The 27,689-nt window shown below is 47.2% G+C and overlaps 2 protein-coding genes across 2 annotated transcripts; both read right to left on the bottom strand.

The window, feature by feature from the left end:
• Positions 1 to 611: 611 nt before the first annotated feature.
• Positions 612 to 27,333, bottom strand: Hoga1 (4-hydroxy-2-oxoglutarate aldolase 1). The gene is made up of 7 exons (XM_038341132.2): positions 26,838 to 27,333; positions 11,281 to 11,409; positions 10,912 to 11,039; positions 10,104 to 10,238; positions 9,794 to 9,890; positions 7,900 to 8,033; positions 612 to 803 (listed from the first exon to the last, which is right to left on the bottom strand). Exons 1-7 carry the CDS (start codon positions 27,028 to 27,030, stop codon positions 654 to 656), a joined length of 966 nt encoding a protein of 321 aa, XP_038197060.1. The 5' UTR covers positions 27,031 to 27,333; the 3' UTR covers positions 612 to 653.
• On the bottom strand, positions 18,986 to 21,135 carry C1H10orf62 (chromosome 1 C10orf62 homolog). Its single transcript, XM_038341143.1, has one exon. The coding sequence runs from the start codon at positions 20,322 to 20,324 to the stop codon at positions 19,470 to 19,472; it is 855 nt and encodes a 284-aa protein (XP_038197071.1). The 5' UTR covers positions 20,325 to 21,135; the 3' UTR covers positions 18,986 to 19,469.
• Positions 27,334 to 27,689: the final 356 nt, after the last annotated feature.

Here is a 27,689-nt window from a genome sequence, read left to right as displayed (position 1 = left end):
GGTAGTGAATATTCCGTGTCTTTATATGTGATCTGCTTTTTGATTTTGCAGTGGGTTATGGTTAAAAGATTGCATGAATTTCAGAAAAGACTTGAACTTTGGACTTTTAATTAGTCATGAGACTGGGATAGATTACGGGAATTTTGAAGTTAGACTAAATGCATTTGCATTATAATATGGCTATAAGCCCATGGGGGCCAGGGAGTGGAATGTGGTGATTTGAATAAGAATGCCCCCCATACATGTAAATGTTTAGGGAATGGCACCATCAGAAAGGACTAGAAGGTGTGGCCTTATTGGAGGAAGTGTGTCACTGGAGGTGGGCTTTGAGGTTTTCAAAAGCCCAAGCAAGACCTAGTGACTTCCTCTTCCTATTGCCTGCAGATCCAGATGTAGAACTCTCAGCTGCTTCTCCAGCACCGTGTCTGCCTGCATGCTGCCCTGCTTCCCATCACAATAATGGACTAAACCTCTGAAAGCGGTAATCCAGCCCAATTAAATGCTTTCCTTTATAAGCATCACAGGGTTACAGTGTCTCTTCACAGCAATAGAACACTGACTAATACATGTCCTAATTCCTAATGTCCTGTTCCTCTTCAGGCTATGGGAACAGACGTCCCTGACAGCTCAGGCCAGGCGTCTCCTGCTTGTCATCAGAGCCAGCCATTGTTGCTGAAATCCAAGCGCAGCGCCTCCTCCTCAGTGGGACTCAGCTCCTGCAAGGGGGCACGGCAGGGGCCTCCATAGTAGCCAAACCAGTCCATGGTTTTCTTCAGCCCTGGAATTCCGAAGCGCCGAGTCACCTGAGAAGAAGCACTTGTTAGAAGAGACTGCGGAGCCCCCACACCTCTGACACACCTAACTGGAAAAGTTGGGGTTCCCAACCTCCCGTAAGGAACTCCAATCTGTGGCGCAGGTTGCACTGAGAATCCAGATTTAGACACCAGAAGAAGTAGGTCAGTTATGGAGAGTCTCAGCCTGAATAAGAAGGTTCCCTTTAGGGCTTAGGAGAAAAACTACTTCAGCAAAGAGGGGCATCTAGCCCTCATGCTGGGATAGAAGCTGGCGTCGAAGGCAGCAAGGCTGGGCCCCTGCAGCACAGCAGACCTGGTGAGCAAGGAAAGAGATGGCTTTGTGAAAGCCGCAGGCAGAGCCCAGATCCTGAGTCCCCAGCATCAGGGTCCCCCACCCACCCACAGCTCCTCCCAGGCCCTATTTAAATGCTTTCACAGAGGCTGGGCGGTGGTGACACAGGCCTTTAATCCTAGCACTCGGGAGGCAGAGGCAGGTGGGATCTCTGTGAGTTCGAGGCCAGCCTGGTCTACAAGAGCTAGTTCCAGGACAGGTTCCAAAGTAACACACTGAGAAACCTTGTCTCAAAAAAACAAAACAAAACAAAAAACCAAAAAACAAAAAAAATGCTTTCACAGGAAAAGGATATATCACTAGCCACAGGAGGTTTGTTGTATAACTGCACTATTTATTACCTGAGCAAATTTTCTTCCCTAGGAAAATGAAGGGGCTGAGCAACACTACCTCTAAAGGCTTGTGTATCACCGTGGGCACCTATAGCCACATCACAGATCAAGATCATACAAGAAATTTTACAGAATAAATGAAGAACCCAGTTTCTTCCCTTTTTGTTAAAGCGACTGATCAGAAATATTGGAATGCATCTTTGATGATCTAAAAACTTACTTAATAAAGCTCCATGGGGGGGGGGGAATCTTTAGAGGTACGAGTTTCGTGAAGGTTAGAAGCAATGAGGCATTCATTGGAAATTATGGGGTGGATGTTGGATGACTGGCTTACAACTATCCGCCACTAGAGGGCAGCCGTCACCAGCAAACTGATGTTTTCCCCATGTCTTAATGGAAAAAACATGTCTTAACAGCCTGACTTTTAAAACTCGCAAGCTTTGTAGTTGGCCAAATTCTCCAGATGATGGAACCATGTTCCTACCATGGATTTCTGAAGATAGCCAGTGTGCCTTTTCAACCCTGGAGAAAGGGCTAGCTCTTTGGACAACAAAGACCTCAGAAAGTCCTAAATATAGCCTGGGGCAAGATGCTGGGTGGGAAGGCAGAAGGACAGGCCTTGGACAGAACAGGGCAATAATGTGAAAGTGACATCAGGCTGCTGTTGGAGCGTCTGAGCCTACAGCTCAGGCAGCAGTGAAAGGTGTTCCAGGCATTCCTGAGTGTGTGCCCGGGGCTGGCACAAGAAGGGACAGGATGGGGTGAGATGACCTCAGAGAGATTTGATGGCAGCTGAGCAGCCCATCTTCCCAGGGGGGCAGCCAATACCACTTCCTCTGTAAGGTAAGATGACACCTAACCATAGACACGACTCAGATATCAGATGACAAAACACCATTAAAATCACAGCAGTCCCCAAGACCGCTGGAGGCGCTACCTCCCCCTGTCCTGGCATCTGCAGGTGTGGGACCCTTCTCTTGTGTGGGTAGACGGAAATGAGAAATGCAGGCCTCCACCCCAGGGGAATGGCCAGAGTGTTGGGGGCAGCCCCGGCCCTGCTTAACTAGAAGGCTTCATTTCTGCAAGTCCTCAGAACCTACTGACAGAGTGACTCCGAGGGGAGCTCCGCATCCAGGAAGAAGCTACCTTTCCTCAGCTGTCCTTTCTTCTAAAACTGAGACAAGCCAAGCAGGGCAGGAGACCTAGAACACACCTGCCGCCTGCTACAAAGCATCCGCCACTGTGGGGCTGGGATACAGATAGCTTGGACAGCAAAAGCAGAAGGGAAGATGGGCCTAGTGGCATAGGCCCATCGTAGCAGCTACTCAGGGGGCCGAGGCAGGAGGACCATAACTTCATGGCCTGCCTGGGTTGTAGAGAAATTTCAGTGGCAGCCTGGGCAATGTTTTATTTGTTGATTTGATTTTGTTCCTAGAAACAGATTTAAGGGGAAAAAAAGCCTTAATGAATTTGTTCCCATTAAAGCCAGGAAAGTAAAATGATAATAAATTAAGTATATATAAGATATTCAAACCTAAAGCAAGTAATGTTCTCAGTTTTACATACCCACTTCACTAATATTGTTTTCAACGACTTGAATGCTCAGGGTGGGAAGGGTCACAACTTGGGAAATTACTTAAAACTTTCACATTTGAGAAGATAGAGACAGTTGTGCTCTTTCTTCCCATAACTACTGATGAACACTTTGGACATTACAGAAAACAGGTAGTGAATCTGTGCTGTGTGGGATATGTGTCTTTAATCTCAGCACTTGGGAGGCAGAGGCAAGTGGAAAAGTTGTAAGCCAGTCTGGTCTATACAGCAAATTCCAGGCCAGTCAGAGCTACACAGTGAGGAACGGTCTCAGAAAACAGATAAGAAAACTCCAAAAGACAGATTGAAGAGGGAGGATCAAGCAGGGACCTAAAGCACCAAAGATCAACACAATGGTGAGTCCCCTAGTTCAGACTCGGAACTGAATCAACCATAAAATACCAGGGGCCACAAACAATAAAATTTCCAACAGGAGCTGAGGAGATGGTTCAGTGGGAAAAGCACTGGCCAGGCAAGCCCAATGAACTGAGTTTTGATCCCCAGAACCCACATAAAGGTAGAAGAGAGCCAACTCCACAAAGCTGCCTTCTGACTTTCACATGTGCTGCGGGGCATCCATGTGCAATCCCCAATAATAACAAAAAGTTTTAAAATAAAAGTTCCAACAAGGAGGGCTGGAGAGATGGTTCAGCAGTTAAGAGCACTGGCTTCCAGAGGACCTGAGTTCAATTTCCAGCACCCACTTGGAGGCTCACAACCATCTATGACTGTAGCCCAACAAACTCATTAAATAACCATGACCACATGGTTTCAACTGGAGAATTCCACAAAATATTTGAAGAAGATTTAGCATCAATTCTATACCATCTCTATCAAGAAAAAGAAAAACACCTTCTAGTAAATTTGATGACGTTAAACCAGATTCAGTGGGGAATGAAGAACAGTGGGAAAGGAGGAAGAGGAGAAGGGGGGAGGAGAGAGAGAGAGAGAAAGGAAGGAGAAAAAATAGACCTTATGAATAAATATTCCTTATGAATATAAACATAAAAATTCTTATCAAAATATCATTAAATGAAATTTCAGCAACATACCAAAATAAGCACATACTATGATTAAGTGAGGTTTGTTCCAGGGATGCACATCTGTGTCAATATTTGAAAAGTGATGAGCCTGGCACAAGCCTTTAATCCCAGCACTCAGGAAGTAGATGCAGGCAGATCTCTATGAGTTTGAGGCCAGCCTGGTCTGCATAGTAAGTTCCAAACAAACAAACAAAACAACAACAAAAAAAAGTGATTTGAGAGCTGAAGAGATGGATCAGCAGTCAAGAGCATGTGCTATTCTTGCAGAGGGCCCAAGTTCGGTTCCTGGCACCCACCTGGGTAGCACACAACCATTTGTAACTTCAGTTGGCCTCTATGACCACCAGACATGCATATGGTGTACATACATACATGTAGGCAAAATCCTACACACATAAAATAAAAAATAAATATTTTTAACTGATAATAAAGTCCACCATGTTAATAGGCTAAATAACAGGGACATGATCATATGAGTCAATATGAAAAACATTTGACAAAATTCAGCACTTCTTGATGATTTGTGAAAGTTCATAGAAAAGGGACTGGAGAGTTGGCTTAGAGGTTAAGAGCACTGACTACTCTTCCAGAGGATCCGGGTTCCATTCCCAGCAAATACATGGTGGCTCACAACTGTCTGTAACTCCAGTTCCAGAGTATCTGACACATTTACACCAAAGCACATATAAAATAAAAATTGTTTAAAAAATTCATAGAAAACCAGAAATAGAGAGTAGTATCCTCAATTGATAAAAAGCATCTACAACCACCCATAAGAAGCGTTATACTTGTGGTGAAAGACTGAATGCTTTCTCTTTAAGATCAGGAACCAGGAATTTTATTCAGCCTAGTACAGGAAGTCCTAGTCAATGCAGAGATGTAAGAAAGCAAATGAAAAGAAATAGAAATGGACACAATGAAGCCCCGCTGGTGTAGACGATATGATGGTCTATGGAGAGAATCCCAAGGCATCTACAAGCAACACACCCCTCCTAGAACTACTGAATGGGTTCAGTAAAGATACAGGATATAAGAGAAAAATTTAAAAATCAGTTGTCAGGCTGGGCGGTGGTGGTGCACACCTTTAATCCCAGCACTCAGGAGGCAGAGGCAGACGACTCTCTATGAGTTCGAGGCCAGCCTAGGGTAGAGAGTGAATTCCAGAACAGCTCCAAAGCTACACAGAGAGAAATCCACCCGGCAGACAGTGAAGTTAAAATACTATTTTCACTTGCCCAGAAAAGCGTGAAGTAGCTGTATGTTGTGATGCATGCCTTTACCCCAGCATTTGGGAGGCAAAAATAGGCAGATCCTGTGTGTTCTAGACCAACCAGTGCTATGTAGTGCTATTCATACATATCCAGAGATAGAACTATGGACAGAACTTCCTTGAAGAAAACTACAAAATACTGAATAAACAAAGAAGATCCAAATAAGTAGAGAATGTGCCATGTTTAGTGACTGAACAATGGCCGGGAAATGGTGGCACACGCCTTTAATCCCAGCACTTGGGAGGCAGAGACAGGCGGATCTCCGTGAGTTCAAGACCAGCCTGGTCTACATTGTGAGTTCCAGGATAGGCTCCAAAGCTACACAGAAAAATCCTATCTCAAAAAAAAAAAAAAAAAAAAAAGAAAAGAAAAGAAAAGAAAGGAAGGAAAGAAGGAAGGAAGGAAAGAAAGAAAGAAAGAAACAAAGAAACAAAGAAAGAAACAAAGAAAGAAACAAAGAAAGAAACAAAGAAACGAAGAAACGAAGAAAGGAAGAAAGAGAGAAAGGTGACATAGGGAAGATGTTGTCATCCCAGACTGGTCTACAGATTAACAATTCCTAGTAAGATTTTTTTTTGTAACTATAGACAAGATTATTCTAAAATTAATATAGAAAGACAAAGGAATCAATTACCTCAAGCAATTTTAAGGAAGCTAAAAAGAACCAAACAGGAGGAAGCAGCCTTTTACAAGACTTACTTAAACCCTTACGCTGCAACTAACAATCCAGACTGTGGCACAGTGGAGGTGTAGACGCACACATCAATGGAGAGGCTAGAGAGCTCAGAAATAGACTCTCACAAACCTGCCCCACTGACTTTTGACAAAGGCAGAAAGACAGCTCAACAGAGGAAAGAAAGCTTTCTCAACAAATGGTTTTGGATATCCATAGGGGGAAAAAAAAAGGAACCTTGACCAAAGTCTCAGACTTTAAACAAAAATTAACTCAAAATGGGTCACAAACTTTTACAATGTAATTATTAAACTTTCAGGAAACAAAGTAGGAGAATATATATAGCAACTACTGCTGAACAAAGACTTCTTAAACTTGACATTAATAGTATGATTCAAGAAAGAACATATTGACAAATTTGACTTCAACAAAATCTTAATTTTTCCCCCAAAATTTAAAATTTGATTGACCAAAAACATGTAAAGAATATGAAAAAGAGAAGCTACAGACTATGGGAAAATCTTTAAAAGCACACATCTAACAAGGGACTAGTTCTTCTAAACTTAACATATAAGAAAGACATTCACTTAGAAAATGGACAAGATGCCAGGTGGTGGTGGCGCACAACTTTAATCCTAGCACTTGGAAGGCAGAGGCAGGAGGCTCTCTGTGAGCTTGAAACCAGTCTGGTCTACAAAGTGAGTTCTAGGACAGCTAGAGAAACACAGAGAAACTGAGTATCAAAAAAAAAACCAAAACAAACAAACAAAAAAACAGAGAGAGAGAGAGAGAGAGAGAGAGAGAGAGAGAGAGAGAGAGAGGAGAGAGAAAGAAGGGAAGAGAAGAGAAGAGAAGAGAAGAGAAGAGAAGAGAAGAGAAGAGAAGAGAAGAGAAGAGAAGAGAAGGGAAGGGAAGAGAAAAGAAGAGAAGGGAAGAAAAGGAGAAAGAAAACAAACACCCAGTCAGGACTGCAGGCAGATAGCAAGGCACATAGTGTCTGGCTTGTGTGAGGGTGAGGCTTGGGCACAGTTTCCAGCACCAGAAGAAGAAAGAAAATGGACACAGGACATAAGGACATAATTCTCAGATATTTGAGAGTCAAGGCTGTGATAAGCATATGCATCAAAAGATGCTCAGTGTCCTAAACACATTACTTTCCAGCTCTCCAAAGGGTTGAAATAAGACAGCACGCATGCTGAGGATGCAGAGGTACAAACACATTTACATTAGTGCAGATGCAAAACCAGGACAGTCCCCGCTACTCAGGAGGCTGAGGCAGGAGGATTTCAAGAGCGCAAATCCAGCCTTGGCAACACAGTGAGACTCTCTTTCAAAATAAATAAAATAAGGATATACATTTCCTTTAGTTTTCTCCAGATTTCAAATTAGCTTTGATTTTGACCAACATCCCTTGCTAAGTTCTCCTTGACCTGCCCCCAAAAGAACTGGAACACAAAGTCTGACCTGCAGGGCACATTGTTCTGACAAGTCTCCTGGAAACTCAAAATAGCTCCAGTTCTCTGCGGCCATGGTCTCTCTGGTTGTCGCTATCTGTACCCCGTGAGGTTGCTGTAAAGCCACAGCTCACTGTCCCAGGGTCACTGACGCTGCCATCACTCAGGACATTCGTTACCATGCATGTTCAAAGGGTTGGACATTTAACTACCCCACATGGAATTCCAACGAACCCTGAAGCTTGAGAACCTACGGGGCTCATTCTCTGCAATCGGGGTTTCCTGGAGAGTCGGTAGCGGTTCCCACACTGGGACATTCTCTATATGGACAGTTTGAAAGGGAAGGATTGAGCAGGGACCCCATGCCAGTCCAGGGTGGCAGCTCACCGCCGTGTTGGGCTCGATGAGACGGTGCTGCAGCGTCTGGGCAGCTTCCCACTGTCCCGTGAGGCAGAGTCTCTCCAGCTGGCATACCTGGGCCCCTAAGACATTGGCCAGACCACAAATGCCCCCAACAGCTCCTGCCCGAAGGAGACAAAACATTCATCAGAGCCACTTACTACAGAGAAACCCAAACCCTGAGCCCCGAACCTTTTCATAACTGGGAACACGGGATGAAGATTTATATAGTCTTTGGGCCATGCCACAGTCATGGTGTGTTCAGTTATGGACTTTCAGAAAAGGCTGACTGTATGTTCAAAACAAGAAGTCTGCATGCCAGTTGCTGCTCAGAGCCAGTGGTGGAGCAGGGAACACGGCCTTCAGGGCAGCCCCTTCACCTACCATGTTACCAGATCTTGACAACTTAGGGGCTGGGGAAACAGGAACTGAGTTCTGAAATCTTATTCCTTCAGTTAACTATGCCACTATTGGTCGGGAGTGGGAAAGTGGCCTGGATTTGGGGCCAGGAGTCTGGGTATTTCCTCCCCTTGGCTTCAGGATGTGAAATTCAGCCTTTGAGTGTGATTCTAAGATGAGGTAGCAGTGACCCTAAGCATAGTGGTTCAAGACTGGAAGAAAGATACCAACTATGGGGCCAGAGAGATGGCTCAGTGGGTAAGCCCGATGACCCAAGTTCAGTCCCTAGGACTTACATGGCAGGAGAGAACAACTTCCCAAAATTGTCCTTTGACCCCACAAAGGTGCCATTACATACGTGTACCCTACACACACATATGCATACAAAATAAATAAGATATAATTTAAAAATTTAATGAGAACAGATTTATTTAAAAACAAGAGATACTCATAGCCAGGCACGGTGGTACATGCTTTTAATCTCAGCCGCACTTAGGGAGCAGGGGCAGGTAGATCTCTGTGAGTTCAAAGGCCAGCCTGGACTACAAGAACTTATAGGATAATTAGGGCTGCACAGAAAGACCTTGTCTCAGAAAGAAAAAAACAACTCAAAAGCTTACATATTATGTGCTGACTGGGCACTGGCTGATGGGCTGGCCCTCTGACCTTCACAGACCATTGAGCTGTTTAGGGTAAAATGCAGGCCCAGTGAGGACTGGTGTCTTGACTTGGGTTACTGTGTGAAGCCACACCTCAGTTGCCCCTACCTCCAGAGCCTGTGCCTTCTCCACTGTGTCTCAGGAAAGAGCTACAAGGGCCCTTTCCCCAACTTGCACTTTAGAGACTATAGGTTGGTAAAGGGATGTGCTAGGACCCTGACCAAAGCGGAAGTCTGCAGAGCCCAGAGATAACGGAGACCGCTGCTGTCTCCCACAGAGTTGAGAAATTTATCTCAGCTCACTGATGCTTGTTCCTCTGCCCCACCCACCAGGGCTCAATCCCGCCTGAACCCAAAGACCCTCCTCCCAAAGCAAACAAGAGCAGCTGCTCTAAGTGCCATTGCTAGGATGCCGGACCGCAAAGAGAATCTGAGCAGACAGCAGGAGATCCCATCCCAACCACCCAGGCCTGACAGTTCATTCTGTCCCATGGTCAGAGGCAGCAGAAAGCGGACTCCTGGCCTAGAGCAGCGGCCCGAGACCTCTGCTCCCAGAGAATGATTTACAGGGTGAGATTAGACGAGCTAATTTTGTCATCTAAGATGGAATTTGGGACTTAACCAACTGCAGGCATCTCTACAGGCCAGCACCGTACTCATACACCCTCCCCCACCCATAAGGGTCAAGCCCAAGCGCCCAGAATTGAGACAGCTGCTCCCTGCAGACCCAGGCCTGCCCGTCTCCCAACCCAGTCTCTCTTAGTAGTCCCGAGCATCTGGGTGCATTTTGGTTGGTCAGAACAGTTTGAACAGCAGGAGGCTTACCCACAGCATAGCTGGCCAGGAGGAAGCCAACCGACCCAGCCAACACCTGGAAATCCTGCTTGCTGGTTTTGTGAACTATCAGCCCAATCCTGGTCACCTATTACAGTAAACACAGTGTGAAAGCTGAGTCCAGGGTGACCAGCCTGGACAGCCTGGGCATGTGCTGTCAAAACACAGCCCAGTACCCAGAGAGATACCCAGAAGTCCAGGCCATGCCTCGGAGAGCCCACCCAACAAGCATGGGACTGACATGGGTCTCTCAGCACTACTCTGAGGAGGCGGTCCCAGTCTGGGAGCTGCTGTCACTCACATCGCCGCCACTGTCCTTTATGCCAATGATATTCGGGTGCTGAGACAACGTAACCACGGCGTCCACAGGCAGGTCTAGCCCTGTGTTGGCTGGGACACTGTACAGCACCACAGGGATCGGAGAAAGATCTGCGACCTGTGGGGCACAGAGAAAAGGAGGAGGCGGCAACTGCCTGGATCTGAGGAGCTGAGGCTTACCCTCCCAGGTCCTGGACGGTGTCACTGCAGAGCTGTGTGACAGGTCTGCCTCCTGAAGGGTTGCAATGACAGGAAGTCTCTGAGAACTCTCCGTACAGCAGGCACAGCCCGAAGCTATGTATGCAGATCTCATGTAACCCCGAAGAAGCCCACAAGGCAGATGCCTTATTCACCCTGTTTTATTTTCTTAAGATCTATTTTTATTATTTTTAATCAGGTGTTTATGTGTGGGTATATGCACATGAGTACTGGTGCCCTTAGAGGCCAGTGGCTTCCGATCCCCTGGAACTGGAGCTGCAAGCCACCCAGATGGGCGCCGGGAACTGAGCTTAGTCCATCTGTAAGAGCATTGTGAGCTCTTAACCACAGAGCTACCTCTCCAGCCCCTATTCTTCCTGTTTTAAAGGAAAGGAAACTGATACCAAGAGGTTAGGGAAGTGGTCTAATGTCACACAGTTGGTACCTGATGGCTTATACTGGGTCCTAGAGTGACTATTAACGTGACGTAGGCTCTCCGTGCCACTCCTAGCTTCTCCTTAGGCATAGCCTCCATCTCCGCCAACCTCCGCTTGGTCCCAGGCCTCTAACCCACGCCCACCCCTGCCACCTACCTTGGTGTAGTGGTGAATGAGGGCGGCGCTGCTCATGCGGCCACGATAGTAACAAGGAGTCACCACCATGACCGCATCAGCGCCGACCTGAGCCATGCTGACGGTCATCTCTACCGTGGCTTGAGTGGCTGCAGAGGGGAGAGGGGAGAAGGCAAACGAAATAGGCCTCGGTGCACCCCGGCAGGGACAAAAGCACAGACAGAACCCAACCCCAGGGCCCAGGAGCGTGGATCCCCCACAGCCCAGCAATCCCAGGCCTCGGTGCGCCCCAGCAGGGGCAAAACAACAGACAGAACCCAACCCCAGGGCCCAGGAGCCCAGATCCCTCACAGCCCAGCAACCCCAGGTTCCCAGGCATCGTGTTCTCACACTCGCAGCCAGAGCCGGCTATCAGGAGCTTGTCCTTGGGTATGGCCTGGCGCGCTCGGCTCACCACCTCCAGGCGCTCGCTGCTGGTCAGGAATGGAAACTCTCCAGTAGAGCCCTGGATCACGAAGCCTACAACAGAGCCCCATGACTGCAACCCACCCATTCCTACTCTCTCGGGAGCATTGCAGTCCCCAGGGTTACTTTCCCACCAAGGCTTTCTGCCCACCCTTCCCATCCCTGTCCTGACATCAACAGAGGGTTCTCATCAGATGCACAGCAGTGCACCCACTGTTTTGCTTTGAGTGAGATACTTTAACTGTATCAGAAAGAATGGCCTATAACATAGACTGCACCCATGTTCCCTACGTCCACGACCACCCTTCCCATTATCTCCCACTTGGGCTTTCTGCCCCAGCTCAGGTGTTTACTGCTCTCTTTCATATCTTTATACACGTGCAACAGATATAAGGACCCAGAAATAAGATGAATTATACTTCAGAGAAATGGAGCCAGGCTTACATAACCTGCAGTTTGCTGTTTTTGTTTAGCGTTGTTTTGAGTTTGTCTGCAGCGGAATACAAAGCTCTGATTCGTTTGCCCTATTTCTATACAATGTTCAATTGTCCTCGAGGACACTTAGACTTCTTTTCTACTGCTGCAAATGATGCTGAAACAAACATTTACTGGGAAAATCTTTGTTTATGTCTAGGGATTCCTTCTATGTTCCCATAGTTAGGTCCGACAGTCATGTCTGTGTATAGTTTCCTGGGTGCCAGGCTTCCCATTGGTCAGCACACACGCCAGAGCAGGAAAGCTAACTGACTGTTCACCCATGCCAACTCTGGCTACCCTCAGAACTAACATTTGCCATTTTCTGTGTCAAAGATGGTGTCTCACTGCATTTTTTTCTTTTTTCGTCACCTTGCTGTTTTGTTTGAGACAGGGTCTCACTACGTAGCTTTGGCTGACGGAACTCATAAAGATCCATCTGCCTCTGGAATGCTGGTATTAAAGGCGTGTACTACCATGCCTGGCTCACCCTCCTATTTTATCAATCATTTGTTTGAGAGGTTTCTAACCCATATCAGTTAACCGTACCAATATTTTTACTTCTTTGAAAGCCAAGCAGAACTGACACTCTCAGCAGAACCTTGGGGAATGAGTATTAGCAGAGACATTCTTCCTGCGTTTTCCCATTTACTCTCTTTTCCTTCTCTTCTCCGTGCCTGTGCTGGTTAACTTCAATTGTCAATTTGATGAGCTCTAGACTCCACCAGGAGCCAAGCCTCCAGGCATATCTCTGGGGGATTATTTTGATTAGGTCACCTGAAGGGGGCTGCCCAGCCCACTGTGGGCAGAGCCATTCACTAGGTTGGGATTCTGGACGGTATAAAGAGGATAAAATGGACCGAGTGCAGTCGTTGCTTTCTGCTTTTTGACTGTGGATGCAATGTGACCAGCTGCCTCAACTCCTGCTTCTGTAAGGCCCACCCCTCCGGGATGGACTGGAACCTCAAATACTGAGTAAAACCCTTCCTCTCTTAAGCTGCTCTTGTCAGTGTTCAGTTTCAAACCCTGGGACAAATTGTGGAGGTGTTTATTTAACATATCAAAGTGGACCTGGCTGCCAGGTTCTCCCAGCATTCCTCAGTCCCTAGCTGTTATGGAGGATAACTGGCATACCCCACCTTTTACCCCCACCCCAACTCTCCAGCCCAGGGGCTAGCTGCTTTTCCTGCTCTTCCCTATGGAATCCAGCCACTCTGGTTACCTGCCCCTTTCACCTTTGCCTAGGCTGCTGCATCTGGTTCCATCTTCTCCCCTTTCCCTCCCATCCTCCCTCTGCTCCTGTGGCTCAGGATGATCCTGCCTCTGGCTATGCTCTCCCTTTTACCTACAATAAACTTTCTCCTCCATACCTAGGAGCAGTCATGGCCTTTCCTTTCTATTTCTTTTTTTCCCCCCCATTCAGTCAGGGTATTTTATCAGTGTCAGGAAAGGCAATAATGACACTGTCCTTCCATTAAAACAAAACAAAACAAAAACACCACCAACAAAAATAAACCCACATCTTTAATTCCAACATTTGGGAGGTGGAGAGTAGAGAATCAAGAGTTCAAGGCCAGCCTGTAGGATTTGGGAGACCCTGTCTCAAACAATAAAAATCACAAGTTAGTCAGATGGTGGTGGCACACGCCTTTAATCCTAGCATTCGTGAGGCAGAGACAGGTGGATTTCTGCATTCAAGGCCAGCCTGGTCTACAGAGTGAGTTCCAGGAGAGAGAGAGAACAAGAATCATAAGTAGTGTACAAACACAGCACACAACACACTAGGATTAGAAATGAATAGCCAAGTGGGAGAAGAAAAAGGCAAAAAAGCTGGGAGCAGTATTAGCATACAAAATCCGTGCCCTACAGCTGTGTGTAACAAACCATCAATTTAATGGGGAGCTTCCCAGTAGAGACTGCTAAGGAAATGTGGTCCCTAACATACACAGAATCTGAAAGGCAAGAGCAAAGCAGCTGCCCTGGAGAAACACAGAGTTTCCTGGCACTGAGACCAAGAGAAAGTGTTCCTGTGAGTCACTCTTCAGGGGACACAGTGTGATGCCGACTCAACTTCATACCATGTTTTCCACGTTGTTCACAGAAGCGATAGGCTCCGCTGGCAGGAGGGCTGCTCGGAACCTTCTCGCGGGACACTGACTTTCCCTTTGTGATACCCCAAGGAATGTGTTGGAACAGATGGGGTTTGGCTTCAGCGTGATTGTGTCCTAAGGTCGGGTCCTCGGACTGGGGAAGAGTGCAACCTCTTGTTGTTCTGCTTCTTGGGAGTGTCCGACCTCTTTGAAGAAGCTGCTTGCCCTGGTGAAGTCTCCCATTTAACCAACACTGGACCAACCCTTAACCATTTCAAAGCCAAGATCATGCCACTTCTATTTAGTTGCCAAAGTTATCCGCTACCTCGAGTCGTGTCAGGCATGTGCTGTGGTCCCTAACCCAGCCACAGCCCTTCATCTCGTACTCAATCACAGCAGCCCCTGGGCTCCACAGGTGACGCTTAAAGCAGAAAAGCAGGGTCTGATGGCACCAGAGGCAGCAGAAGGCCCTCTGTTCCAGTCTCCTGTGGCCGACAGAGCCTCTCACACTTACTCCTTACCTCCCCAGCCCCCACCCTGCCTCCAGAATCAGGCACTAGGCCTGTACCTGACTCCCAAGCATGCATGATGGGAAGTCGTCATACCTGCAAGTCTCCACTTTCTTTTCTATGACATAAGTAAAAGTCATTCCAGCCCTGTCTTGCAGAGTTGCTTTAATGGCTCAGCTAGGAAAATGTCCCAGAAAGCACTTTGATATCTAGGATCTGGTGCTGCAAACAACCCCCTCCTTACCCTGGCTGCATGTCCAATTGATCTCAGTGTCCAGGGCAGTTCATGACTGCCTGTGACCCCCACCTCTGGGGAATCCAGGGCCCTTTTGTAGTCTACTCACACACACACACACACACACACACACACACACACACACACACACACACGACAGACACAAATTACACAGTGTATAAATTTTTTTAAAAAAAAGATAAAAAGAATGCTGGAGAGATGGCTCAGCGGTTAAGAACATTAGATGTTCTTCCAATAGGACCCGGGTTCAATTCCCAGCACCCACATGGCAGCTCACAACTGTCTGTAACTCCAGTTCCAGGGGATCTGATACCTCCACACCAATGTACATAAAGTTAGATTTAAAAAAGAAAAGAAAAGAAAATTGCTTAACCAAAGTTAAGCTTTCATAACCGAAAAGTGGAGATGCTGTTACTTTTCTCAAAAAGTGAAGTTAAAATGAGATGCTCTTCTTTGTAAAGAACTTAACTGGAGCCTAGTGCTGTGTGGGTGTGAGCTTCAATCCTCCTGGAGTTGGAAGTAAGTTCTCTTTAAAGCCCGAGTGTGGCTGGGCCAGATGGGAGAACCTCTCAACTCCCGATCCCAACTTCACGGAAGTCCCTCTCACTGTGGAAGCTGCTCAGGTGGGCGAGGCCTGAGAAGGCCTGGGCTACAGAGGCGGCCTGGTGATTTACTGTGGCCTAAAGCAAGCAATGTGTCTCACAGAAGGGTATCCCTGGTGACTGTTATGGCCCCTTGATGCCTCATCATCGCTTCCTCCTCCCAAGTGTATCCTGGGACCCTCTGTGGGTCTCTGGCCACTGAGCCTTTCTCCTCTGAGCTCCCGTTCCCTGTTCCTTTTTTTTTTTTTTTTTTTTTTTTTTTTAAATCATGTTCCCTGTGTGTGCTCACATGCAAAAGGTGCTTGGAGTCCTTCAGTCACTCCAAGGGATCAGGCAAGCTTTCTCGCCCTGACGTCATCTTCCAGATGACGTCTGGAGCAGATGGGTTCCAGAGTCCTCCTTCGTTCTGAGTTCCGCAGTGTTTTCTGGCTTTCCCTTAGCCTTCCCCCATCTGTTAATGTTCTTCATCAATCCAGACTGGGGCGTGTCTTGGACACCACTTGCTTGGTTGTGCAAGGCCCTAGTTGGATTCCCAAGCACCACAAAAACAAATGTTGGGGTTCTTCCCCACCCACAACCACTGCCATTCTCCTGCCTCTGTGCAGAAGCTTATGGAATGCCTTTCTGCTTCTAAGCCAGCCAAGACCTCTCACAATCCTAGAGTAAGTGTCTCAAATCCCTGTCCCTCAGGGCCCTGTAGCCCATAGCATCTTGCTGTCCTACTATGTGCTCTTCTTGCTTGACCTGGAATCACCCAGTCAGGAAGAACAGCCTTGGAATGGCGACCAACAAAGACTCACTGAGATGAGTGTTGACAATCTGCTGTATAAAATAACCATCCTGAACGTGCAGGCCTGAGGCAGACCTTTTAAAAAAAAAAAAATTAAAAAAATTAAAAAAAAAAAACATGATCTAATTTATAACCTCCCTCTGGGACGAAATGCCTGACCAAATGCTTAAGCAATTCCCCAAAGAACTTTAATGGAGGGGGCTGGAGAGATGGCTCAGCGGTTAAGAGCACTGGCTGTTCTTCCAGGGGTCCTGAGTTCAATTCCCAGCAACCACGTGGTGGCTCACAACCATCTGTAATGAGAACTGGTGCCCTCTTCTGGCCTACAGGCAGTATACTGCATAAAAAAATTAATTAAAAAAAAAAGAACTTGAATGGAATGCGGTCTGGATCTGGGAAGCCAGCCACCTCCCAGCTCAGGCCAGACTCTGGTGGCTGTTTAGTTGCTCTTTGTGTCAGTCTCAACAGTCATCCGGTGGCCTTTTCTTCCCCCTAATAAAATGTCCACACCAAAATCTATATTTAAGTGGCCTGCCTCTGGGCCATTTTGCCTACAACAGGACAGTAATAAAACTTTGGCATATGCTCATGGACTGTCTGCAAGTGTTTCAGCTTTGAATTTTGGAGATGAAAATGGGATATGAGGAATGCCGATAACATCTTCCTTATAAACACAAGAAACAGAACCGAGGATGAACACAGGTGCTAGTCGAACATAATTTTGCCAACTTGAAATATTTTCTAATTTTTTTTTTTTTTGACACAAGATCTCTTGTTATCTAGGCTGGCCTCAAATTGTAGCTGAGGATGACCTTGAACTCTTGACCTTCTTGCCTCTCCATTTCTGACTTGTTGAAATTACATTTGTACACCACTGTGCCTGGCTGAAACTTTTAAAAATGTATTCCAAAATTGTGAGCTAATTGGAAAATTTATGTAAGTCTTTAAGTACATGGTTTCAGATGCCCCAGGTCTACACTCCTTTGTCTTTTCTGGGCTGAGAAACAAACCCATGGCCTTGAACACGGCAGCCAGGGGCTCTGTCACTGAGCTGTGTCTCAAGTTCTGTGCTTGTATTTTTAGTCTTTTCAGATGCCAAATCCCACCACGCTTTTGCTTTTTGTGAAAGTTTTTAGCCTCCAATACTTTGCTCTGTGATTGACCCTACTTATTTTCAATTAAATTGTCAATTTTAATTTAATTTAATTCAATTCAATTAAAATTTAGTTTTGTCTGTTGAGTGGCTATGTTTGTGCAGGTACGTGCGTGCGTGCGTGCGTGCGTGCGTGCGTGCGTGTGTGTGTGTGTGTGTGTGTGTGTGTGTGTATGCATGGGGCTGGGCTTTTATGTGGCAACCAGGCGACAATCTCAATTGTTTCTGTTCTTTCCCTAGCCTGCAGTGCACTAGGTGAGCTAGGCTGACTGACCAGAAGTACCAGGGATCCACCTCTCTCTGCCTCCTCATTACAATTTTTTTTTTTTGTCTCTGTTTTGTTTTGCTTTTGTTTTTTATTTTTGGAGACAGGGTTTTTCTGTGTAGCCCTGGTTGTCCTGGAACTTGCTCTACAGACCAGGCTGGCCTCGAACTCAAAGGGATCCGCCTGCCTCTGCCTCCCAAGAGCTGGGATTAAAGGCATGTGTAACCACCAACCGGTACAAAATTTTAGAAAATATTTAAAATATGCCAATATAGGACATTCCTCAGATGGAACTCCTCCCGTCGGAAGGAATTGTTTTGTTTCCCTTCAGTTTATATTTATTCTGCTCAAAACTGTGAAGATAAAAATTCATATGCACTTGGGCAGCGAGATGGTCCAGTGGTTCCAAAACCCCTGCCATCTTGATAGTGCAAACCCGAAGACCTGAGTCAAATTCCTGGATCCACGTAAAGGTGGGAAGAAGGAAATGACCCCATAAGACTGCCCTCTCTTCTCGACATGTACATATCATGTAGCAATACAGCAAATTTAAAAAATTTAAATTTCATTCATACAAATTTCCACTAGCAATGTCCAGAAAATAAAAATACTAACTAACTGACCACATTTTTTTTTTTTTTTGGTTTTTCGAGACAGGGTTTCCCTGTAGTTTCTTTTTTTTAAAAAAAAAATTATTTATTTAACTTTATTTTATGTGCATTGGTATAAAGGTATCATATCCCCTGGAACTGGAGTTACAGACAGTTATGAGCTGCCATGTGGGTGCTGGGAATTGAACCCAGGTCTTCTGGAAGAACTGCCATGCTCTTAACCCACTGAGCCATCTCTCCAGCCCCTCCCTGTAGTTTCTAAAGACTGTCCTGGAACAGGACCAGGCTGGCCTCGAACTCAGAGATCCGCCTGCCTCTGCCTCCTGAGTGCTGGGATTAAAGGCGTGCGCCACCACTGCCTGGCCCAACTGACCACATTTAAGGTGTTTATGACCTTAGCTATCCTCAGTGACTTGCCCCAAAGATCTAAGGCCCACAAGGTAAAAACTTAAAAGCCTCAAATCTATGCCAAAGATTTACTTGGAGTCAGACAGTGACTTCTTGACCTGTCTAAAGATTCACAGAAGTGGCTGCTTGATTTGGGGGTAGAGGGTCCTAGGAGGAGGACTCAGAGAGAATGCCAGGCGTGTAGGAGGCTGGAAGAAAGGTAGACTGTGGGCAGGGGTTTCAGGATAAGCAGAGAGGTAGAGCCTTGTGAGGGGAAGAGGACAGGAGGCAGGAGGCAGCTGTAGTCTCTACACTGGAGCGGATGCAGCAGTCACAAGACTCAAGCAATGGTAACATGGCCCAGATGTGTCATATACAGCTCTAAGCTGTGGACACAGGATCCCCATGGACCCAAGAGGATGGGGCCCAAAGTCCCTCCCGTATGACTTACGACTTACTCTTTGCTGAAAGCCTGCTCCTGGTCCCCTCTTGCCCAGCCTGTGCTCCACCCTGGTCCCTCGGCAGCAGTAGGCAGATGGGTGTGAGACCTCCGGCAGGGGAAACTGCCATGGTCTTAAGGCTGGTGCAGTGAGAAGGCCCCCAGCCAAGGCCCACCTACAGAACTGCTGGGGACACACCCTCTCCTCCAACCTTGCCCAGAACTCAGCTGGCCACAGAGTCTCTGGACACAGAATGAGGGCACGCAGGGCTTTATTGGCTCCATTCAGGCATGTGGAGTCAGTGTGGGGCTTGTGGTGGCTGCTCCTGTAATCTGCCTCATGTCTTTTCTCATGGGTCTTCAGGGTCCTCGGGCTGTTGAAGCTGCATCCCTTCCTCCCTTACTCATGGGGGCCAGAAGTAGGGATTTGGGTGGCAGCCTCTCACCCTGGACCAAGTAGGTTTCCCCATAGAAGAGAAAACAGGCCTGTATATGTGAGCCGGCCCTGCTGGGGGAGGGGGCACATGGTTAAGTGGCTTCAAGAGCCATAGATTTGGTGGCTGCGGTTGGGCAGACTATGGCTCTGATGACTTGCGTGACCTGGTTGACCCTGGTGGCTTGAGTGACCCTGGTGACCCTGGTGGTTTGAGTGGCCCAGATGACTCTGGTGGCTCTGGTGGCTTGAGTAACTTGGATGACCCTGGTGGCTCAAGTGATCTGGGTGATGACCCTGGTGGCTGGAGTAAGCAGGATGACTCTGATTACTCTGGTGGTCTGAATGCCTATGCTGGCTCTGGTGCCCATGGTGACTCTGGCTGTAGACGGTGTGCGTTTGGTTGGAACCAGCTACGGAGGTTTCCCGCTGAGTGAGGAAATTCCCTTTCAGCTTTATCTCCACCTCCTCCAGAGCCTTCAGCTCTTCTGGGCTGATGTCCCTGGATTCCACGTGGCCTATATGCTGGTAGGTCGTGGCGCGCTGCAGCATGGAATTAGCCAGGTGATGCCCCTTGGCATCGATCTCCTTGGCACAAGCAGCCACAGCGGCCCATGTTTCGTCCTCCATTGACGAGGGCTTTCTTGATTCCCTCTGGGTCTCTTTGGTCACTGAGGTCCCAGACACCTTCTGTTTGCTGGCAAAGGAATCTCGGTGCAGAGCCATGCTCCCTCCTCCGTGTTTGGAGGTGAGGGTCTCCATGTGGAAGGTGGTGCTGGCTTCCCCGTGCCTATTTTCATACGAGGGGCCATTGTTGCTGCCATAGCGGTGGGTGGGCAACCTCTCTTCGGAGAGGCGGCTAAAGTGAGACTTGATCCAGCTGTCATTTGATCGGCAGGATTCGGAAGACTTGTCTCGAGCACACTCTGTCTCCCTTTTCCTCCTCTGAGCCCACAGCATGAGGCCTCCACCTCCTAGCAAGAGGGCAGTCCCCAGCACCACCTTGCATGATGGTTGCTGGAGGAACTCTAAGAAGTCCTCCAGGGCCCTAGGCCTCACGCAGAGCGCGCTGGGAGTGGCGGAGCCCAGATGGTATGGTTCATGCTTGAATGGGCCAGAGCCCTGCGGGTGTCTGGCAGGCAGGCCCCTGCCTCACCCTCCTTAGTATTCCCTCTGACACCTCAGCAATGAACCCCATTGTGAGGAAGGCAGCCGGGGGATGGGGTGAGGTGAGGCCACCTTAGCACTCAGACATAGTCTGGCCAGCCTCATGTAAGGTTTGGGTTTTGTCCCCTGCCCTCAGTGGGAAAAGCATCATTTAGCTATGAGATGCTTCTGCCTTCTGCTGGCTGTGCAGTCTTCTGCTCTGTCCTGCTTACTTTCTTTGGTTTCCCTCGTCATTCCTTATCTAGTGGCCCCCAGAGTGCAGAGGACAGTGAATCAGTTTGGCCATGACAAACTGGGACCCCCTTAGCTGAACTGGCATCCATTCCTGGTCAATAACTCCCCAGGAAAACCATCCCTGTTGTCAACACAACATATACCGTTTCTTACAGCCCTAGCTCCATTACAGTGAAGAGTCCAGAAACTAAAAGGCCCAGGAAGGAGCTCATTCTGGAACAATATGAGGTCACAATTGAGAGCAGACAAAGCAGTGGGCTGAGAAGGCAGAGTAGATAGGACAAACGTCAGGCCCCAAGGCCTGGGGTCATTCCACAGTAAGCTACATCTTTCCTGAGTGATAGCCTGAAGATCCAAACTGTTTGCTTGTTTGTTTGCTTGTTTGTTTGCTTGTTTGTTTGTTTTTTGAAACAGCCTTGTAACAGCCTTGGCTGTCCTGGAGCTCACTTTGTAAAGTAGGCTGGCCTCAAACTCAAGAGATCCACCTGCTTCTGCCTCCCAAGTGCTGGGATTAAAGGTGTGCACCACTATGCCCAGCTAAGATTCAATTTTTTTTTTCGATTTTTCGAGACAGGGTTTCTCTGTGGCTTTGGAGCCTGTCCTGGAACTAGCTCTTGTAGACTAGGCTGGCCTCGAACTCACAGAGATCCACCTGCCTCTGCCTCCCGAGTGCTGGGATTAAAGGCGTGCGCCACCACCGCCCGGCTAAGATTCAAATTTTTTGACCCTGGTAAATAAGCATCATGAAATTTTGAGCAGGTGGCCTGGCTAGTCAGGCTTGCCACAGATCCCTGTACAATCCTGAGTTATTCCAGTGTATTTGGGGCTAGAAACAGGTCTAGGCTACCTCAAAGCATGCAGCACCCTCAGAAAGGCCCAAATGGTCCTTGTAAAAAGTTGTGCTATTTGGGACTGGAGCAATGGCTCAGTGGTTAAGAGTACTGGTTGCTCTTTCAGAGGTCTTGAATTCAATTCCCAGCACCTACATGGTGGCTCACAGCCATCTATAATGGGATCTGTCACCCTCTTCTGGCATGCAGGCATACATGTAGATAGGGCACTCATATACAGAAAATAAATGTTAAAATAAAAAAGCTGTGATATTTGAGGGGCTGGAGAGATAGGTCAAGAGCACTTGCTACTCTTTAGAGGGCCTGAGTTCAGTCAAGCTCAGCACTTGTCAAGCTCGGTCTCTGTAATGCCAGCTCCGATGGATCTGACATCTCTGTCCTCCTCTGGTACCTGTACTCAATATGCCCATGTCCATGTGCTGTGGGACAATGGTCCTGTACCTTGTAAAGTTTTGTCACTTGTACTGTTTTAATAAAATGCTGATTGGCCAGTAGCCAGGCAGGAAGTAGAGGTGGGGGACCAGAACAGAATTCTGGGAAAAGGAAAGGTTCAGTCTGCAGTTGTCATCCAGACACAGGAAGATGAGACTGACTCGCTGATAAAAGGTGCCAAGCCACGTGGCTGACACAGACAAGAATTATGGGTTAATGTAGGATGTAAGAGTTAATAAGAAGCCTGAGCTAATGGGCCAACCAGTTTATAATTAATGTAGGTCTCTGTGTGTTTCTTTGAGACTGAATGGCCGTGGGACCGGGCAGGACTGAAATCACTGTCAACATTCATGTGCAGGCACACATACCTATATAACGTTACGAAGTAAATCTTTTTTGAAAAGTTGATACCAGGCATAGTGGCACACACCTTTAATCCCAGCATTCAGAAGGTAAAGGTAGGCATATCTCTGCAGATTCAAGACCAGCCTGGTCTGCAAAGTAAGTTCCAGGACAGCCAGGACTATGTAGAAAGAGTCTGTCTCAACCTCTCATCCCCCTCAAAAAATTATTTGAAATATTTTCTTTAATCAAGTAATAATTTTTATAAATACAATTTTTTTTTCAGAAGAAACTATAGTCCACATTACAAGTGGTAGGAATAAGATACAGCTGAAAGCTTTACGGGACCTCAGCTCTCCAGCCTTGTTGAACTATCCTGGGAATTTCTACTACTCATTGGAAATAACAACTCAAAGTTCACCTGTGAGGCTGTTTACAGGTGTGAGTTCAGGGTCACTGGCCCTTCTGAACAACCCCTCCCTCTAGGCTTTGACCTTCCAAAAGTTTTTTTTTTAATTAAAAAATTTAAATTAGTCTGGCTGGGCAGTGGTGGCACAAGCCTTTAATCCCTGCACTTAGAAGGCAGAGGCAGGTGGATCTCTGTGAGTTTGAGGCCAGCCTGGTCTACAGAGTGAGTTCCAGGACAGCTAGAGCTATACAGAGAAACCCTGTTCTGAAAAAAATAATTACATTAACGTATAATTAGATTACTTCCCTCGTTCCTTTCCTATGTCTCCCTGATTCTTTTTTTTTTTTTTTTTTTTTTTTTTTTTTTGGTTTTTCGAGACAGGGTTTCTCTGCAGCTTTTTTAGAGCCTGGCCTGGAACTAGCTCTTGTAGACCAGGCTGGCCTCAAACTCACAGAGATCCGCCTGCCTCTGCCTCCCGAGTGCTGGGATTAAAGGCGTGCGCCACCACCGCCACCACCGCCCGGCTTGTCTCCCTGATTCTTTCTCAAATTGATGGCCTCTTTTTCTTTATTGTTACATATATATACATAAATATAATAAATACAACCTGCTGACTCCACGTTACATAATTTCTGGGCTTACCACTTTACTGGATAACTAATTAGGGGTTCATCCCTGAGTGAAGCTAATTCTCCTTCTCTCAGCAGTCAGTAGTTGGCTGTTGTTCTCTGTCTAGGGATGGAACTTCCTCTTCTAAGTTAGCATGTCTATCGATATTGTCGTTGTTCAGGTCTTATTTAAGCACACCAAATTTGGTTATAACTTTTATTTTACTTAATAAAAATTTGAAGCTTAAGATTACAGAACCCTTACTCAAGGCCCATTTTTATAACCATGAAACACTGTGCACAACACTCAAACCTGAATTTTGCACAAGACAGCAAACCAGAGGAGCAAATCCTGTGCTTGCTGGTACTAACACTGCTTCTGATTTTCTTAGCCTCAAAGAGCTGCTTCTATGCATGATTGACAAGCTTTTGCAGTTTGTAATGTGTTGGGGGAGGGGATGTCATCTTCTAGAATTGCTTTCGGCTTTCATGGGGGTGGTATTCTTTCTATGGGATCCTGTGGAAGTGGAGTGGTGGTTGAGTTTCAAGATTACTGTCTGGTATGGTTGCAGATGGTTTCTGAGTGTTCGGTATGATGTGGGATTTCTGACGTGGGATTCCCCTCTGTATGCTGTGATTACCATTAATGAATAAAAAAACTACCTTGGCCTGTTGATAGGGCAGAACTTAGGTAGGCGGGAAAAACTAAATGACATGCTGAAAGAAAAGAGGCAGAGGCAGAGAGAAGCCATGTAGCCCCGGCCAGAGACAGACACCAGACGGATTTTTACCCAGTAAGCCACAGCCACGTGGTGATACACAAATTAATAGAAATGGGTTAAGATGTAAGAATTAGCTAATAAGAAGCTAGAGCTAATGGGCCAAGCAGTGATTTAATTAATACAGGTTCTGTGTGATTATTTCGGGGTTAAGCGGCCAGAAACCAACAAGCGGCCTCCTCCAACAGTAATTAATTTATCTACCAAAGATATCCCTTATCTACAAATTAAGAGCCACTTTCTCTTTCCAAAATAGCTAATGGTGGTTGGTTTGTTTTGCTGACCACCAAAGGCAGCCACTGCATATCGTCTAATTCTTCCTTATCATTTCTATTTTGTACTTCAATGGAACTATTTTGGTTCAGAACTGACATGTACTTTCTATACTGCAAACAGAAGCTAAAGGTTTGGCATACTCTTTTCATCATTTATTGTGCGTTTTTGTTTGTTTGGTTGTTGGTTTTTTGAGACAGGGTTTCTCTGTGAGACAGGGTTTCTCTGTGTAGCCTTGGCTGTCCTGGAACTCATTCTGTAGGCCAGGCTGGCCTTGAACTGATAGAGATCTGTCTGCTTCTACCTCCCAAATACTATGATTATAGGCATGTGCCACCACTGCTTGTCTATTGTGGGTTTTTATATGATATTTGATAACATTAACTAATTTGTCTTAAAAAATAAAAATTTTACAATTTTGGGAAGGTACATGTCTCTTGGAATGCATGTGGAGGTCAGGAGATGACTTGCAGAAGTTGGTTCTCTTCTTCCACCTTACATAGGTTCTGGAGACTGAATTTAAGTCATCAGGCTTGGCAGCAAGAACCTTTACCCAATGTTTAGTAATCTCGCCAGTCCCTTAACTTTTAGTTTAAAAGAATACTGTTCATTTAAATAATCAGCACAGATCAGAAATACTTAAAAAATAAAGATAAAAACAAACCAGCTGGGCAGTGGTGGTGCACATCTTTAATTCCAGCACTTGGGAGGCAGAGGCAGGCGAATCTCTTTGAGTTCGAGGCCAGCCTGGCTTACAGAGTGAGTTCCAGGACAGCCAGGGCTACCCAGAAAAACTCTGTCTCAAAAAAACAAAACAAAACAAAACAAAAACAAAACAAAAAATCAGAAAACCCCACAGCTTCAGGCACGCCTTCTAGAATACACTGTGCTCGGTCACGGAAGCACCAAGGGCAGGTTCCTTCTCTTTAGAGGACTTGCTGCCCACACTCATGCAAAGTACTACGTGACAGCTGTCTCCATCTGTCCCTGAGCACTGGACTGCATGGGCTATTCCAGAAGGCAAAAGAAGGCATGCTGGAGCCGTGACGGGACCTCCTGACTCTATGCCAGCTGCATGGTTGACTATGTTGGGAGAATTAGGTTGAGCTGCCTCAGAGCCTGAGGGCTTAGTTCCTGATCTCTAAAGCCCTCAACTTCATGGTATGAGGTGAATAGAGAACTCAAATACCATCAGGAACCCATAAACCAAATCCCCCCAAAATTGTCTAGGGTACCCCATGCTGGTTGCAGCACTTAGGGAGGCAAAAGGGAAAATCCAAAGACAATTCTGGAGGTCTCTGTGAATTCCTGGATGGCAGAAACACAATGTATACAAAAGCCAGTCCTCCGGTCCCTGCCCTTGAGTGTCTTGGTCCTTCAGCTGAAGCAGAATGTTCTCTCTGAAGCTAAGGTCTGTCATGCTTTGCTTTAAGGGAATCAAGTCTCAGCCCAACTCCAGGCCACCATAAGCAAGCTCCAGAAACACTGGCCCTGTTCAGTGTGTGCACCCATAGGCCATTTGTCCCTTGACTAACACTCATCATCATCTGAGTATTGAGCTGGGGCGGGGGACTCACTGTCACAAAGCAGCTCTGCCACAAAGTCACTTGCACTTTTAATAATCATCATTCCAGGAATCAATACCTTCAAAAATGTACAGCACTCTAGATTTTATACCATGCTTTCACTCCTATTCTTCCAGATTCTTCTTCTGGCTACCCCACGACCTGGGCATTATCACTCCTATGTGTCATATGGAGAAGCAGGCAAAGAGTATCCCATAGGAAAGGCCATTGGCAAAGCTGTGATTGGAAACCAGAGGCCACTATCCTAGCTGCTAGCCTGTGCCTCCTCAGGCAGAGCCACACCAAACAGCATTTGTTGGAATAGTCTTAGAGGGGATCCAGCAACTTAGGAGGTGTTAGAATAAGTGGACAGAATGGAGTACGTAATCAACCGGATCAAATCTCAGCTGCTATGTGTTAGCTGTGTGGCTTTGGACAGTGATCACATCTCTCGGACCCGTGTGTAAAACAAGAGGTGAACCAGAGGGGCCAGCACACTGAGTAGTTCTGCCAGGCAGGCTTGGGAGGAAGGGAGGCAGATACTGGCCGCTCTGCCATGTGAGGGGGCCAATGGCCTTCCCATCAGCAGAGGGCCTGGTAGACAAGGACGTCCTCATTCACTGACCCACGTGATCCCCACAAAAACCCTGGGAGAAAAGACGGTGCCTCAGCCCTCCACAGCTGGGGAAACAAAGGCAGGTGAGGCTCTGTCCATGGTGCCAGACCTGTGTGCTGTCGTCCCGTCCCCATGTCACACCCCCCCCCCCCCCACTCCCGCTTCTGCCATTCTGGCTTCCCATTCTGCCCTCTTACCTCGGAAGGGGAAGGTGCCTAGTTTATTCAGGTTCTCTTCCAGTTTCCCATAGTCTACCTCTGCGGTGGCGGTGAAGGGGGTGGTCACAGGTGGGTAGATGCCGGCAATGTCTACCTTCTTCCCCTTCATATTCCTAGACAAGCCCCTGCTCAACCCCTGCCTCATAGAGGCCCAGATTTGGCGGCCTAGCATTTCTGCAGGAGGCCTGAGGGCCAGCTGTCTACAGCCACAGGGGAACTGAGTTTGGACTACTTTTTCCCACTGTTAATGATCAACAGACCCAGTTAAAAATTCGTGGCCCCAACCCACAACTTGTGGACATGGGGGGGAGTGTAGCCTGGGGGCGGGCCCAGAGTCTTGACGCTGGTCTTCTTGCCTGCTGGGAAGAAGAAGCTGGAGAAGTGCCACAGCTCTGGCCTGAAAGACAGCTGGCTCCTGGGGTTTACACTAAAAAGTGTCTTGGACGGAGCTTGGGCCCTCTTCCCAGAGCCCCAAAGCCAAGAGCCAGTATCCCTACCCCAACACACACAACACCGTCCAGGCTGGTCTGAGTCTGACGGAACTGATTGGCTGAGCTGGCCTGGCCCCGCCCACTGCAGCGGGGTTGAACCGCGGTTCAAGATGCAGCAGTGGAAAAACCACGCCTCCTGTCTACCAGGCTCCAACCAAGGCCGCCGAGCGTTAACCCTCTCTGCAGGACACACACCTCCAAGGAACAGTCTTGGGGACTGAGGGGCAGAGAATGAGTATACCAGAGGGGAACTATATCACAATCCTGGCCCTAGGGATGAGGGATGAAAAGCAGAATGATGCAGACAAAGCAAGACCACTAGGGAGACTTCCTAGCTCAG

This window comes from Arvicola amphibius, chromosome 1 (assembly GCF_903992535.2).
Source record: "Arvicola amphibius chromosome 1, mArvAmp1.2, whole genome shotgun sequence".
In the NCBI taxonomy this organism is placed as follows: Eukaryota; Metazoa; Chordata; class Mammalia; order Rodentia; family Cricetidae; genus Arvicola; species Arvicola amphibius.
Note: the sequence above shows the minus strand (reverse complement) of the source record. Positions and strands in the feature narration are given on the sequence as shown.